The sequence below is a fragment of the Hippocampus guttulatus genome, chromosome 6 (assembly GCF_054856545.1).
Source record: "Hippocampus guttulatus isolate MCC_2025c chromosome 6, RoL_Hgut_1.0, whole genome shotgun sequence".
NCBI classification, from domain to species: Eukaryota; Metazoa; Chordata; class Actinopteri; order Syngnathiformes; family Syngnathidae; genus Hippocampus; species Hippocampus guttulatus.
Genome location: NC_141266.1, coordinates 24,953,322 through 24,967,796, shown reverse-complemented (window position 1 = coordinate 24,967,796; position 14,475 = coordinate 24,953,322). Strand labels below are relative to the sequence as shown.

Sequence of the window (14,475 nt, the reverse complement as noted above, 5' to 3'; positions counted from 1 at the left end):
AATACCCGACACTCACGTCTCCCGCGATTGTCCTGCTCAAGCCGGGATTTTGGCCATCTTTAGTTCGAAGTTGCCCCAGCAAATACTCTGCCTTTGGAACTCGGGTTGGAGGGGAAAAGAATCAGGAGGGGTGGAGTTCAAAACCTGATACTCGCTTCACCACCACCTCCTCCTCAGCTTTTACGCTGCCCGCTAAAGCCAGGTCTTGTTTGGCCTCTCGTCGACCTAATAACCTATACTTAGCCAAAAGGAAACAGCAGGCAGCTAAAAAAAAGAGACAGCTGCAGTTCAGTGAAGAACCTGGAGAGGAAAATCTAAGAATTTAGAAGGATGGGGGTGGGGGGGGCATCCGCTGTATTGACTTCTAGACTGAAGACTGCGGGCGCTGCAGCTGAGTGGAGTCTAATGATGCGAGTTCCAGAGCTCAGGTGCGGCAAAGCTTACGTTAGCGCGGGTCTTGGTTTTGGTTATGCCTGCCCGCGCGTTCTCAAATGTGACGCGCGAGGACTCCGCTCAACTCGGACCGAGAAATAGGTCCGCCCTCGTTAGCAACCGGCTTTGCCCGTGGAAAAGCATCACAGACCAGAAAAGACATCACGGGACGAGTTTGGCTCCGATTCCGGGATGGGACGGGCGGAGTCCAAGAACAACACGGAGGAAGGTTGACGCCGAGTTAAGATCAAGACTTGGCAAGCATCGAGACGAAGACAGAGGCAGAAATTGTTGACCAAAGCGATGGCGGTGGCCGATGCGGAGCGGGCACTTGCAGACGGCATTCCACCGCAAGCCCGCCACCCCTCCCCATGAATTGATTTCTACGTGATGGTTCGATGCGTATGCCGTTGTTATATCTCGGAATGAAATACCGCGACATCTCCCACGGCTGCCCGGAGTGCAGTAAATCCAGCGAGATCGCCGTACGATGACATGAGACTGCGCGTGCTCTGTGGTTTTCCTGGATTGTGTTCCCACATAAGCAAGAATGTGAATGTCACCGAGCCTCTGTCGTATGAGCGACGAGCCTCATGAGTAGCCCCTTTGTCCCCGCCCAGGCCCACTCTTCATTCTCAGATGACGTAGAGAAACTGGACGAGGCTGGCTTTTTCTCATCTTCACTCAACTGTTGTTTCTTCTTGTTTTGTCTGAGTCGAGACGGAGGTCAGGGATGCGTTCAGACGAGGCCTTGTTGTGACTGCGGATGCCACTTTTGGCTTACTTCTTGTGTTTGGGGATATCTTGGATGGAACAGCCCCCTGGGAGGTTACTGTGTGTTAATCATCAGCAGCACTCCCCCCGCTCAGGCTGACGCAGTTGATTCTGCCGCCTTTCAGATAAGATCTCCTAACATTTTTTTTTTTTAACATCTTGAGTCAAAGCGCTTGTTGACCGAGAGGACTTTTTGTGCAGGGATGCGGAAATCCCGCGGTGGACTTCTCACGGAGAAATATTTGTCTGTGGTCTTACCGCTGCGCTCGCCAACGTGTCAGCAGACTCTGTTGGCGATCAAAATCAATCGTTGCTGAAAAGTTGCGACAGATTCGAGACTGAAACTTTGAAGGGTTCAAATGGAGTCAATAGGATGACCGAGGTAGGGTGACGCCAACCCGAGACCCAAACTTGGAAGGCTTGAGCCCGAGTCCAGACAAAGACAACGGCGGGATGAGAAGTTGAGACCGAATCAAGACCCAGTCCGAGGGAGGTTGAAATCGAGTCAAAGCCAAGACTGAGTGGTCGGCACCTAGTCAAGACGGGATGAGACCAAGACGAGGCCAAGACCGAGGGCTTCAAACAAGACCGGGGAAAGTTGAGGCCGAGTCAAGGCCAAGACTGGCTGAGGCTGAATCCCAAGTGGGGACTGAGTCGAGGCTAAGACCAGATGAAGGCCTGGTCTTCACCTGGTCTTCACCTGGTCTCCTGGCCTTTGGAGGTGGTATCAGAAGCCCAGTGCTGCAAATTTCAGTCGTAGCCTCTTGGGGGCCGTCCAATGTTGCGAGACTTTTCATTTCCAGACAGGAATTTCTGCCATTTCCTCATCTTGGTCCGGTAATATTGATCTTGCGTGCTCGGAAGCGGCCTCCGCGGTGCATTCCGGACATTCCCGTTGTACTTCCCGAATAGCTGGCGCATTATGACCGTCTTCCGGCGCAAAACATGACCGGCGGGTGAGCGGTGGGTGACGCGTCTTGTTGGGGATTCACGTACAGCATTACGCGGGGGTTGGGGGGCATAACTTGTTGGAAAGTAGTCTGACTGGGGTTCAAAGGTCAGCGGGGTGGCAAAACTAAACATGGGAGCGAGAAATGGAGTCTTCTGTATTCCGCGCCGTGATCTTTGGCAACTATTAGAGGATTAGCGGCACGCGTCAGCATTAGCCACCTGCTCACGCCGCCGCCCGCCAAAAACTGTGCGATTCAAATAAAGGCGCCGCACGACAGGAAACGTGATTTCCTTGGGTCGGGAGAGGAAGGGGGGGGGGGGGGGGGTCAGAGTTCAGGAGAGGACCAGATCAAGCGAAGCACATTTCTTGTGTCTGGCGGTGACCCCCAAATGAGGCGTGACTGCGCCCTCAACCAAACAGGAAGTTCTATTCTGAGGCCTGTCATTTGTCAACAGCGCACGCCGCCGTTGACCCGCTTGCATTCCATCTTTCTGGGCGTCTTTCATGTTGGCTTTTTATTGAGGCTCGATCCACTGGTGCCTTTACACGCAGAATTCGCGACAGCAATACGGGTGGTGTTGGATGGCAATAAAAATCCAGTCTGTTTTTTTATTCAATGTCATTTGAAAAGCGACTTTCAAATCAATTTTCATTGGAAAACTTTTGGGGGGATTTCGTGATCTAAAAGGGAATATATTATTTATTATTATTCTTATTTTGCATTAATGAAATGTTTTTCTCTTTTAGATTAAAATCAAAGTTCAATTTAATTTTACAAATACGTTCGGGTTTGATAAGTGATGTTATATTAAGTTTGTTTGTATTATTTTTGTGCCGCAACCGCAGGAGGTCGGTCCCGGCACGGAAGAGGAGAAGACTGAAGCCATACAGCAGTGCGACGTCGCAGCCTGGCTAAACCAAAGCAAAAATGAGCCCGTGTCCGTTCGCATCACTTTTCTTGCTCTCCACACACATGCAACGCACCGACGACTTTGTGCCGCTGTTAAACACGTAGTTCAAAATCACATCAAAGTATGCTCATATCGATGGCTACCGGTGATGGCACAGAGCAAAAGCGAGACAAAAGAGAAACTCGGACTCGCTGTGACATCACGACGCCACGGTCATCTGATGCGGCCATTTTGCCGCGTGATCGCGCCCTCTTTCTGCCACATGTTGAGCTTTAACATTGTTGTGTTTTGAAGCCTGCTTATGTTGCCGGGTAAAATACTTCCCTCTGCATGTGTGTGTGCGTTGCCCTGCGCCTCCTCACCCGTCTGCCTTTTGTGAGTGATGGACTTGGAATGAAAAACAGGTGTGGATCGCATCTTTATCTCTTCCTCCCACCAAAGGCACGTCATTTTTTTTTTTTTTTACCTCAACGTGAGGAAGGGGAGGATGAGCGAAGAAAAACAAAATGGAGGACAGTGAAAGTCATGCCTTCATCACTGAAAATCACCACAGTGATCAATGAGGGAAAATCCCATTGAATTTTAATCATGCCCGCAAACAATGAGGCGTGAAACACTCCAATCGGATTAGTCAACCTCAAACAGTGGAGATCATCAAACTATCGATCAAACAACCGGTGGATTATCATCAGAAGGGAAGCGCCTACTGCACGTAGGCCTCGTTAATCAACCACGTCATCAATCGGTCCTTTCTTTTGCAGCCACGTTAATCATGGAGTGCTCAGAAGCGTGAAGATCGCCGTTTGGACGCTCGTCATTCGCCGCGACGCTACACGCTACTTCTTGGTAGCATTTGCTAAATCGAATGAATTGCGTGACGGCAACTTTGATCGGATTGGTCGTTCGGAATCATGAGAGCAGCCGGCCACTTTCCCGTCTCACTGTTGCTTCCATTTCCTGTTCTATGGTTATCGTCACACTTTTGCTCTTGAAAATCATTCATTGCCTAATTAGGGTGAACTATGACCTTACTTCGACAATGTAAACATGCACTCATTTTTTATTTGACCCAAATTAGAATTGATGATCATGAAGAACACTCGAATAATAATAATAATAATACATTTTATTTATAAGCAGAATTATATAAGCGCCTTTCAAGACACCCAAGGACACTTTACAATAACAAAAAAACACAAAACAATACGTGTGTAGACTTGAGAGTCATTTCATAATGTGTCCAAATTTACATGCGTCTGCTTTTGTGAGTCGCGTTACACTGGTCAACAAACTTTTCAAATCAGAGACGCAAGGAAGTTTTGATAGCTTTTTTTTTTTTGCACACATCCCGAATCCCGTTTAGTGGCCTTCTCAATTACTCGTTCATTCCTTCCCATTACGAAATTAACAGTTGGTCTACACATTTGCGTGTCATGTTTGTCTTCCACCTCACGTCACCCGCTCCCCCCCCCCCCCACACCTCTCCACCCAGATAAACGTGGGAGTCAGTTTACACACGCTCACGCACACACTTGCCCAACCCTCTCAGCCTCTCTTTCTCTCTCTCTCTCTGCGCGTGAGAGTTGGCGGCGGCGGCCACGCTCGGCTCATTGCACAAGACGTCCAGGCAGGAGAAGCGCCTGCCTGTCACAGCGAGAGAAACGACACGTCTTCTGCATCGGATCCAAACACCAAGAGAGGATTTACAAGGCCAAATATAACAAGGAGAGGTCAGTGCGACGAAGCTCTTCTTTCTTCCTTTGAATGCGAATTTCGCTGTGAGTGGCTCGTATCTATTCTTGGGTGAGCTGATTGTTTTTTGTTTGGAAATGAGCCATTTTCAGACACGTTAGTTGACCACTGTTGTTTTTGTCTTCAATCGTTATTTGTTTCCAATTGTGTTTGGGTTAACATTAAGATTGATGACACTTATTTCCGAACATGAAACAGTTGAAAATCTATAAACACACACATTTACAACCCCCCCCCCCCCCTCCCACCCCCCAGATAGCGCCTATGGGCAATTGATTCTTGGGTCAAATTGTTACCATCAAAGATCCCTGACAACTGCATGTAAAAACATTTAGCCGGCATACAAGTGTAAAAAGAAACGCACCACAGTTAATTCACAGAAGCCACAAAAAAAGTAAAAATGTACATTTAGCCATGGCGTGTCTGACTTATGTTGCGATTGTTGTTTCGGTTTGTGGGCTTTTGACAGCAGTTTTTTGTTCCAATTTTGCCCGCAAATGGCCCGCTGACCTTCGGTTGCACATATTTGGTTCAACTCAGACGGACGCGGCTGGTCCAAAAAGCGAGTGAGAGTGATGATTCGAGCTGATTGTTTTAACGGTGTCTCGGCGCAAATATTGACACGGCTCAAGCGGATGCGGCGGCGTCCAGTCGTGTTCTCGCCAATAGCGTGATTGGTTTGACGGGCGCGTGGGTCAACGAAGTCCCCGGCAGACTAAACAGAGTGCGCGTGTGTCGCAAAGATTCAGCCGCATAATCCCCCCCGAGGACATTTCACAATTGTTTTTTTGGGGCGCCACAGCAGCAAACAGAAAAGTCACTGCCAAGTAGGGTCATCCTGTGGAAACTTTCCCACAGTGACACAGCACATAATTACGGGAGAAGAGCAGTCCCGAAAGGTACCATTATAAATTTAAAAGTCCAAATGGTGGTTCTGCTACCACCATTTTTTCTGTGTATCTGTGTGAAAGGGCACACCCTTGTAGCAATATACCCCTCTGCGGTGTTGTGTGTAAAAAAAGAGAGAGAGAGAGACGGATCAATTCGGAGACTTCTATCACTGCTGTCATATTCCAATTTTGTGCAGAATATCATGTTTTGGAGGTTTCTGCGTAAAACTGGACTTTCTGTTCCAGCTCTTTTACAGCCGCTGAACAAGTGTGGAAAGCCGCACTTCTCTGGGCTCTGTGTAAACAGGCACAGTTAAATAAAGGCCGAGCCTCGTGTTACGGCTCCGCTAGTGCAATTTGTGCTGTGTTGCCGCGTGAAAGGGGATGCTGGAATATCCTCCCTCACCAGCTTCTCTGCCAAAGGCTGCGAAAGCTCCATTTTGTGCCGCATCACTGTGTGAAAGCACAGCCAGTTTTGGCACCGGCCTCCTTTGCGGGGTTCAGTGTCAAATTCAGTGTTACGGCTTCACCGAAAGAGGCTTCCGACCATCTTTGCACCCGCGTAGAAGCGGGAGTGAGCTCGCGCTGACGTCAGCCAGAGTGAGGGAAACCGATTGTCATTCGCCGTCGGCGGCCTTTCAAGTGAATGTGCGGCACTTTTGCAGGTGTTGTGTAGCGCTTGTCGGATCTTGTCGGCGGCGCGGGTTAGTGACGCTTGCTTGTTGTCGACAAAGTGTGTCGTTACCTCCGCCAAGTGCGACTTGCCCCCGAGGCCAACGTCGTCTGTTCCCAAGGCGGTGCGTCATTCGCTACCGAGCGGGATGCAACGGGCTCAAGCCCTGCCGCTTAAATTTAATCAAGGCTTCCACCCATCATCTGCCGACACCAAACGAGCGTCCCTTCACATTTTAGGATTGTTACGATTATCATTCAAGTCCATATTAAATCAATAGAAAGGAATAAATAAAGCGACGGTTTTATAGAGACACCTGGCGGAATTTTATCACAAACATTCATGCGCTATTTACTTCATCAAATGTAGAATAATATTATCATTCTATAATATTTATTGACTTTAATATTTGACCGGTTGCTGGAGTCAAAATGGCAAAAAAAAAAAAAAAAAAAGACCGTCAATCGGTTTATAGACATTTGTTGGGGTACGCAAGAATTATTTGGGGCTGTTCGAATTTATTAAACAGAAAAAAACGGAATTGTAAATATTATTTTCACTTGATTTGACGTTATTCTCATTGTATTTATCTTCTCGTTACTATTTTTTTTCTTAATTTAATCAGAACCAAATTGCACTCATTTCCTAAATAGGAATGCGTTTTGAGCACAATTTGCTTCACTTGCTAACTGAATTGTAAAAAAAGGCGAAATAGACGCAGCGACAAAAGGTCGATACTGCAAGGCAAAACAGAAAAATGGATGTTCACATGCTGCCACTTTGAAGAGCCACCTACAGCCCGATGTTTCTCGCGTGAGCCTGCACACTCCCCGGCGCAGGTAACGACCTTGCGCCATTGTTGCGCCGCATGCGTTTCTCATCACGGCCTCGGAGCCGCGTCTCATAAACGCCGCCTTCAAAGCCGCTTCATCTTCCTGCAAAGGTTTGCATGTGAGGACCCCCCTCCGAGCTTACGTTTCTAATTAGAGGCCCCCGTGATGACATCGTCAACCCCCCCCCAACCCTTAAGCAAGCTGAGCGGCAGCTGCTTTGCGACAAAGTGGACCCTTGCTACCTTCTAATTTGGCATGATTGCTGGGCCTCGTCCGTGGCTTTGTTTTCGTTGGGCCGTATTAGGCTGCTGCGCGTCACGGGGAGCTAAAAGAAAGGCTTCCTTTTGGATTCGGTGAGTGACGTTCGCATGCCCCCCAGTTGCTGTCCCGTCAGGCTCAGTGAGAGCAAAATATTTGTTGTGACTTTGTTTGAATGGATCACCTCAAAGTTCGAGCGTAGCAAGTGACAACCGAGTGCCGACGATACGACAGACGTCACGATCGACATTCGCGCGCGCGACCCTCTTCGTTTCGTTTGCCGGAAAGTTCAGAGCGACCGAGTTGCGTGTTGCTACTTCGTCCGAATGAAGCGAGCGTGGACCATCTGAAAGCATTCACTTGACCGTTGCGCTTAATGACCGACGTTGGCACTCCCCCGTTCTGTTTGCGCAACGCGAGCGAGTCAAGGATGAACGGCTGACCGTCACTTGGTTTGACTCCACAGAGGGCGGGGGCAGCATGTGACGTGAAAATCCGCGTCCCCCGATTCTGCCCCGAATGCTCCCATCTATCTTTGGAAGCACGTCGACTCGACCGTCATCGTCGCTCTCGTCACGTTCGTGACCTCGGCAGCCTCCGCCGACTCACGATTCCATCGATTATTTACAGCCGGCTCTCGAGTCGTCAATCGCGGACCTGACAGATCTCCCTCGCCGGCGTGCGACCGATGGTCTGCGAACGGGCACGCTCGCAGCCTCCTCATTTGCGTATGCTTCGCTCAACCGTGACGACGTCGCGGGTCCCACCGGATGTTGACGCGTCACTGCCTCGTCCCCGGTGCTCTCGTCTTTGTCTTTGAATGACAAAAGGAGCCGTTTAAGGGCTCGTGTTGTCCATTTTGCGTTTAAGAGACCATCTCAAGGGTGGGGTTGTGGGGCGATTATGAGGCAAGGAGTAGGGGGGGGGGGGGGGGTCACCAGAGAAAGTCATTAGCAACCTCCAGCAGCTCAGACGTGATAATACCCCGAAGATTTACACTATTGTCTGCTTTCTTTGTCTTTTTTGGGAGGGGGAGGGGGCAGTAGTTGACGTCTTTTACGTTTGATGGCGGCCGTGTTGCCCCCTCCCTGACTAATGAGGCTGAGCAGCCATACGACTTCTCATACTCCATCAAACAAGCCTCACTTTCTTTGTTTAAAAATAATCAAGGAAAAGTCAAGTGAATTCATTTGTTGGGCACCCTCGCAGAAAAGTCTTTAAGATATTCGAAGTCACATTATCACTGCGAGACAAGTGTCAATGGATTTTGGACTTTTGGGGGAATTCTTTTCAGGCCTGTGTCGATTCCGATATTTGCCAGAAGAAAATGATTCGTTGCCGATTTGAAAACAATTTGTTCAGGCCCCAATAAAAACATGCAGTCGTGACACAAATCAATAGAATGAAACGAATTCAACAGGTTTAGCCCCATTTTTTGCATCAGTCAAATGACCATTGTGCTGCTCCTTCTGATGTGCACACCTTGGCCACCAGAGGCCGCCATCACGCAGACTAAAGGCGATACATGGAGCCAGTCAAAATTCCGCAGTTAACCACAGTATAGATGTCATTCTTCACAGAGGATAAAGAATGCATGTCCGTGAGTGTTGCCGCAGCGTTTGTGTTCACAAATCCGTTGGTGAAAGATCTCTAACGCAGCAACGCCAATGCTCACATTTTGCATTGTTTGCTTGCATGAGTGATTTGGAGAAATGGGCAGATCATAAAAGATTCACTCGTTTTCATTTCACACTTGATGGGTGGCCAGACTCTCCGGAGACCAATTTTTCCACACCAAAAAGTCAAATGAGTCGAATGGCGCCATTTGTTGCCGTTTACTTCGCAGATGATTCAACAGCAGCCGTTTTGCTTGGTGATTAAAAAACAGCGTCAAAACCGGCAGCTCCGCGTGGAGCGTCTCCGTGTGACGCCACACAAAACATCTGCTTCTGCTTCAGCCAGCATGGGGTCGCCCCCCGCCAAGCCTCCGAACCCCCGCTGGGCGAGGGCCTGGCAGGGCAGGCGGGACGGAGATTAGAATGCGCTTGCACAACATCTGAGGAGACACTTTGTTGCTCTTCAGGGTTTGTGTTTGTCCTCAGTCGTGAGGCTGAGTCATTTGGCCTTGAAATGAAATTTCACGGGCTACCCCCCCCCCCCATTAAAAAACAAAGATTACTGTGACATTTGGAGATTGGAACACTGTCAAGCAACACGTGTCATCCAAGGACAATACTCACAGGTATCTATTCTTTATCCTCCGAGAAGAAGGACGGATATAAATGCAGCTTACTGAGGACTTGAGACCGTCACACTGGTTGTCACATAGCATGTCTTTTTCCCGCTCCTAATCGAGGACTATCCCAGGGCTGGAAGCTTAACATCTGTGTGTGTGTGGGGGGGGCGGATGTGAAAGCGGCCGAAGGCGCCGAAAATGTCTTTCCGCATCACGGCCGACGAGACTTTGGAGTGGAACGTTGTCACCTTCTGCTCACGACCCCTCGCGAACAGCGACTTCAACAATCGTCTTTGATCTGGTTCCGCGTTGATCCGAGGGCGTCTTAGCCGCGCGCGTCAAAGGTTACACACGCATCGGAAATGAATGAACGGTGCCGGTTTTGCGTCGCTGCCTGCTGAGGAGATGCCGTTCCCTCCTGCTTTAAATAAGCGCGCGCGACAACGGCAGCGTCTGCCATCTGCTCTGTCAAACAACTGAAACCTTTCCCTCTCTCTTTCTGTGCCTCAGGTGAGGGCATTGGCGAAGACGTCGGCCCATCTGCCAGTCGGCGTCTCAAGTGCCGGATGCGAGCAAGTCGCCGGGAGGATCGACGAAGGGAGGAAAAGTAGACGGCTTTTCAAAGAGGAGTCCGCTTGCTATTTCGGCTGCGCTGCGGCCGGGGGAGTGACTCGCTCGGGAGGGCTTTCTGACACAAAGAGGGCCGCCCACCGAGTCGAAAAAGACGAGTGCAAATCCCGGATGTCAATTCACCTCAGCGCTAAGATTACTGCCCTTTTGAAAAACGAGACGGCAAACTTAAACACTGTGGTTTCTTCAAACGCTACCCTCCAATTTCCAGGAATGAAACTCACGCGTTGAAAAAAATCTTGGGTGTCTTTCCAATCCCGTCGGATCACCATGAAGCCGTTGACCCCCATCGGATCGCCGTCCCCCCTTCGGCTCCTCAACAAGGGTCCGGACTACCTGCGGCGGCAGATGGACGCCGGGGGCCACGGTCGAGCGATTAGCGCCGTCGAGAGGCTGGAGGCGGACAAGGCCAAGTACGTCAAGAGCCAGCAGGTCATCAACACCAAGCAGGAACCCGTGTCGGCGCCGTGCGCCACTCCGCCGCCGCCGCCCCGAAGGCCTTTCGCCAGTCCCCAACTCCCCCCGCGGCGTTTCTCCAGCACCCCCTTCTCCACTCTCTCTCGATCTTTTTCCTCCGGGGACGAAAATGAAAACGACGACTCCAGAAAGGAGAATCGACAGTCTGCCGTCGACCTCGAGACTCATAACAACGCGCTGAACCGCGAGCCAGCCAGTCCCAGAACGCCGGCATTTAGCACCCTGGTGACGCCGCGCAGCGCCCCCGGCAGCGCCCCCGTCCTCCGCAGGAGCACCGGCAAACGCATGCTGAGACCCGACTCGCTCGTCATCTACCGGCAGAAGAAAGAGTGCAAGAGTCCCGACGGAGAGAACGGCAGCGCCGAGCTGAAAGGTTACGGCTTCGTCCGCCGCCTCTTCCAGGGCTCCGTGAGGGAGAAGGGCGGCGGTGGCGGTGGCGGCGGAGTCCACAAGATGGTCATCGGTGAGGAGAAGACGCCCTCGCGGGATGGAGACTCCCGCATGTCATGGACTAACGATAAGGACGCGGCGGACGGCGGGCCTGGAAGCAGGAGGTCCAGCAAAACCGAGCAGGAACACAGCCCGGGGTACGGCACCGGCCCGGGGCGGACGTCTCCACCAGACCGGACCGGGGACGGACGGAAAGGCACCGCCGATGACGGCGCGGACGACGACGGTCCGTGGAGACGGGCGTCGCCGCAACCTTCGTCCCGCAGGGGTCAGCGCGGGGGGCTGCACCGTTCTAAATCGGAGCTGCATCTGGACCGCTCCGGAGCCCGGTCCGAGCAGGAGCGGTTCTTTGACTTTTGCGGCCTGGACGCGGACCTGATCGAGCGCCTCGGCCGGGAGAACTTCCCGTGCGGCGCCAGCTCCATCGACACCCTTTCGCTGGCTCTGCGCAGCGTCGCCGGGGACGGCGGCACGGAGCCCAGCGAGTTCTCCCGCCACTCCGGGGACGGCTTGTTCCGGGAGGAGCCGGCCGAGAAGCCCCCCGCTGGCGTCTCCATCATAGAGAGGAACGCTCGGGTCATCAAGTGGCTCTACGGCTGCAAAAACGCTGCCCGTGAAGGACCCAGAGAGTCGACGGTTTGATCCAGAAGACCGTCTCCGTTCGAGGACGATATGCGGTGGCTTTCGTGGGCAACTTGGCGCTTGCTCCTTGAAAAACGTGTTTTTTTTTTCCTCCCGTCAAAACTATTGATGCATCTGACCCAAAGCTCCTCTTCAAATGGATTGATTCCAGATGTACAATCCTGAACAGAACCGGATTCTGAACTGGCACATATCTATAATCGTCTGCTCGCGTTGACACCGGAGACTAAATGCTGCGTGAAGTGAGCCACGAGTACCTCATTCAGAAACGTCTCGGTTTTCAATGCCAGCGTGTGGCTTTCTTTCTTTCTTTTTTTAACGCAGGCGTTGAATCAAACATGCAAGACTCCCCTGTGGGGTTGTTAATGTACTGAAATGAATAGTGAGAGAGAGAAGGGGGGAGGGGTGGGGGGGTGATTGATTGACTTTATTTTTATATACACTGTCCTGATCATGTCTTGTGACGGCATTGATTATCACTCAGGATTACAGGGAACCTCTGGAAAAATATGATGTGTAGCAGACAGTTTCTTCCGAGTTGTCGTCACCACTCAAAAGCCCCTTTCAAATCGCCGAGGTGTAACAGTAGAAGGGGGACGCCGGTCTCCCGTCGTGTCCCAAGTGCGGCCGCACCCATCCTCGTAATTAAATGCCATGTCAACGCCGGCATGACTTCTCAGAATCGGAATCAGAATGCTTTCGCTACTCATCCTAAGCAGGCGCAATGGCTGCTTGACTTGACCCCCCCCCCCTCCCCCCCCTCCTCATCCGGCGTGCGCGTGGCTTTCGCGACCGTGGGCCTGTGCGAAAGGGGCTTCATACGGAAAGACGGTCAAGATGTCGGCTGCATGTGGCGCTTCGGCCCGGGAGATCAAGCGCAGATTCTACCTCACTTCATTCATCACCGGCTCATTTCTGCCGAGCGGTCACTTCTGTGGTACGGCCCACTCGAACGCAGAATCTGGGGTCTTCCGAGGTTCGGCCGAGGGTCTCGCGTGTGACGATTGTGATCCATTACTGTAATGACTCCCAACCCTGATAGCTTTGCCCTTATTTATCATCTCCCTGGCACGCTCCTTCAACGGGACCTACGTTTGCATTCGGTTGCATGCTGACAACATTTATTGTGACGGATGTCCATGAAAGACTTGTTGCTTTGACTCTCAAGAGATGAGACGCATGCACACAATCAATAAATGCAAATACTGACTGATTTGGACTGTTTCTTTTGTTTTTGGTACTGCAACAGAGGAGGTACCGAGCCTTAGGGAACACCTTTGCTTGTCAAGGGACAAGAAAAGATTCACGACCACCTCAATGCATCTCTCAAAGCGCTCAGATCAAAGCGCATCCCTTAGTTTCTGAAAACAAACGATGGCGACAGGTGTTCCCCTTTTTAGTCACATATTAAGTACGTACCTGGGAACTGTTTTAAAAGGTCAAGAAAGCATCGTTTGTTTACTTTAAAGGCTTTTAAGGATCCGGGCATCTGGATTTGTACTCTGCCCACACAGTTGTTTGTTTTAGGGACAGAAAACATCAACCTCCTTCCATCTTTTCCTGAAAGCAGCAGCAGCAGCAGCGGCAGCAGCGGCGAGACAATTCGCCTTCTGTGTCTGGCTGACATGAGCGCAGGGCCTGCTGTGTGACATCCTGTTTTGGGTTCACAGGACAAGGTTGAAACATATGCTCATGTTTTGGTTTTGGCTTTCTTTCCGCTGCGTCTTTTCTTCGTCTCGCGTCTGCCGCCTTGAAATAAGCAAGACACCAGCTGGCCGAGGACAATTCCCGTTGTATAATTGTAGGGATGGGCTGGATCGGGGCAGTGCTGAGCAAGCACAATCGCAGGGAGCAGGAACACCCTGGAAAGTGTGCAACAAACCATTGCGGGCTGCTGATCTGGGTTTTCAGTCACATAAAAGCTCCACGGGGGCTCCGAAGCGCGACTACCTGAGCCAATTAAGACGACTAATGAGAAAAGCTTCTGGAATCCATTTGTCACTTTCCACTTTTTGTTTTGGAGGTGCAACATCCAACAGCTCACTTGACGTGTGTCCAAGTGCTCGCAAACGGTACCCACGATTGCTGTCAGCGGGTTTTTGTCTTCCCCCTCCCTTTTCTGGGGAGTCGTCGTAAAGTCTGTGAGGGGAAGTGAAGTGCACCAAACCTGGCCTGGTTCTTCCGCACCGGTAGCTTCAGCAGAATGGGGCTGTCTATGTCGGCTTCAGGGGACAGACACGCGAGACTCTTAAGGATTGTCCGGTGGTAGAGATCGAGATCCTACTGGGAAAGATCCTCGGTGACCAAAAAAGGAATTCCTTTGATCCTTGCGGATAAAGCGTTAGAGGTACGGACTTGATGATTCCGTGATCAAAATCTGATTTTTTTGTTGTTGTTTTAGGGAGGGGGGGGGGGGGTTTTGGACTCACACCTTTACCAAAGTGTCCTGTCGCAAACTGAACTCGACCACTTGGTGGATAGGTGACTTTGGGATGACTTCATTCAATTGTCGTTAGCTACTACAGACTCCTTTCTTTGGATCATTGCAGTGAAATCGCGGATTAA

At 51.0% G+C, this 14,475-nt stretch overlaps 1 protein-coding gene across 1 annotated transcript; it reads left to right on the top strand.

Annotated features, from left to right (window-relative positions):
• Window positions 1-4,272: 4,272 nt before the first annotated feature.
• Window positions 4,273-13,123, top strand: fam110d (family with sequence similarity 110 member D). Its single transcript, XM_086114603.1, has 2 exons — window positions 4,273-4,799; window positions 10,222-13,123. Exon 2 carries the CDS (start codon window positions 10,612-10,614, stop codon window positions 11,908-11,910), a length of 1,299 nt encoding a protein of 432 aa, XP_085970729.1. The 5' UTR covers window positions 4,273-4,799; window positions 10,222-10,611; the 3' UTR covers window positions 11,911-13,123.
• Window positions 13,124-14,475: the final 1,352 nt, after the last annotated feature.

What these genes read in the sequence shown, in the direction of transcription:
- fam110d (XM_086114603.1), top strand. Translation starts at nt 10,612, where the DNA reads ATGAAGCCGTTGACCCCCATCGGATCGCCGTCCCCCCTTCGGCTCCTC.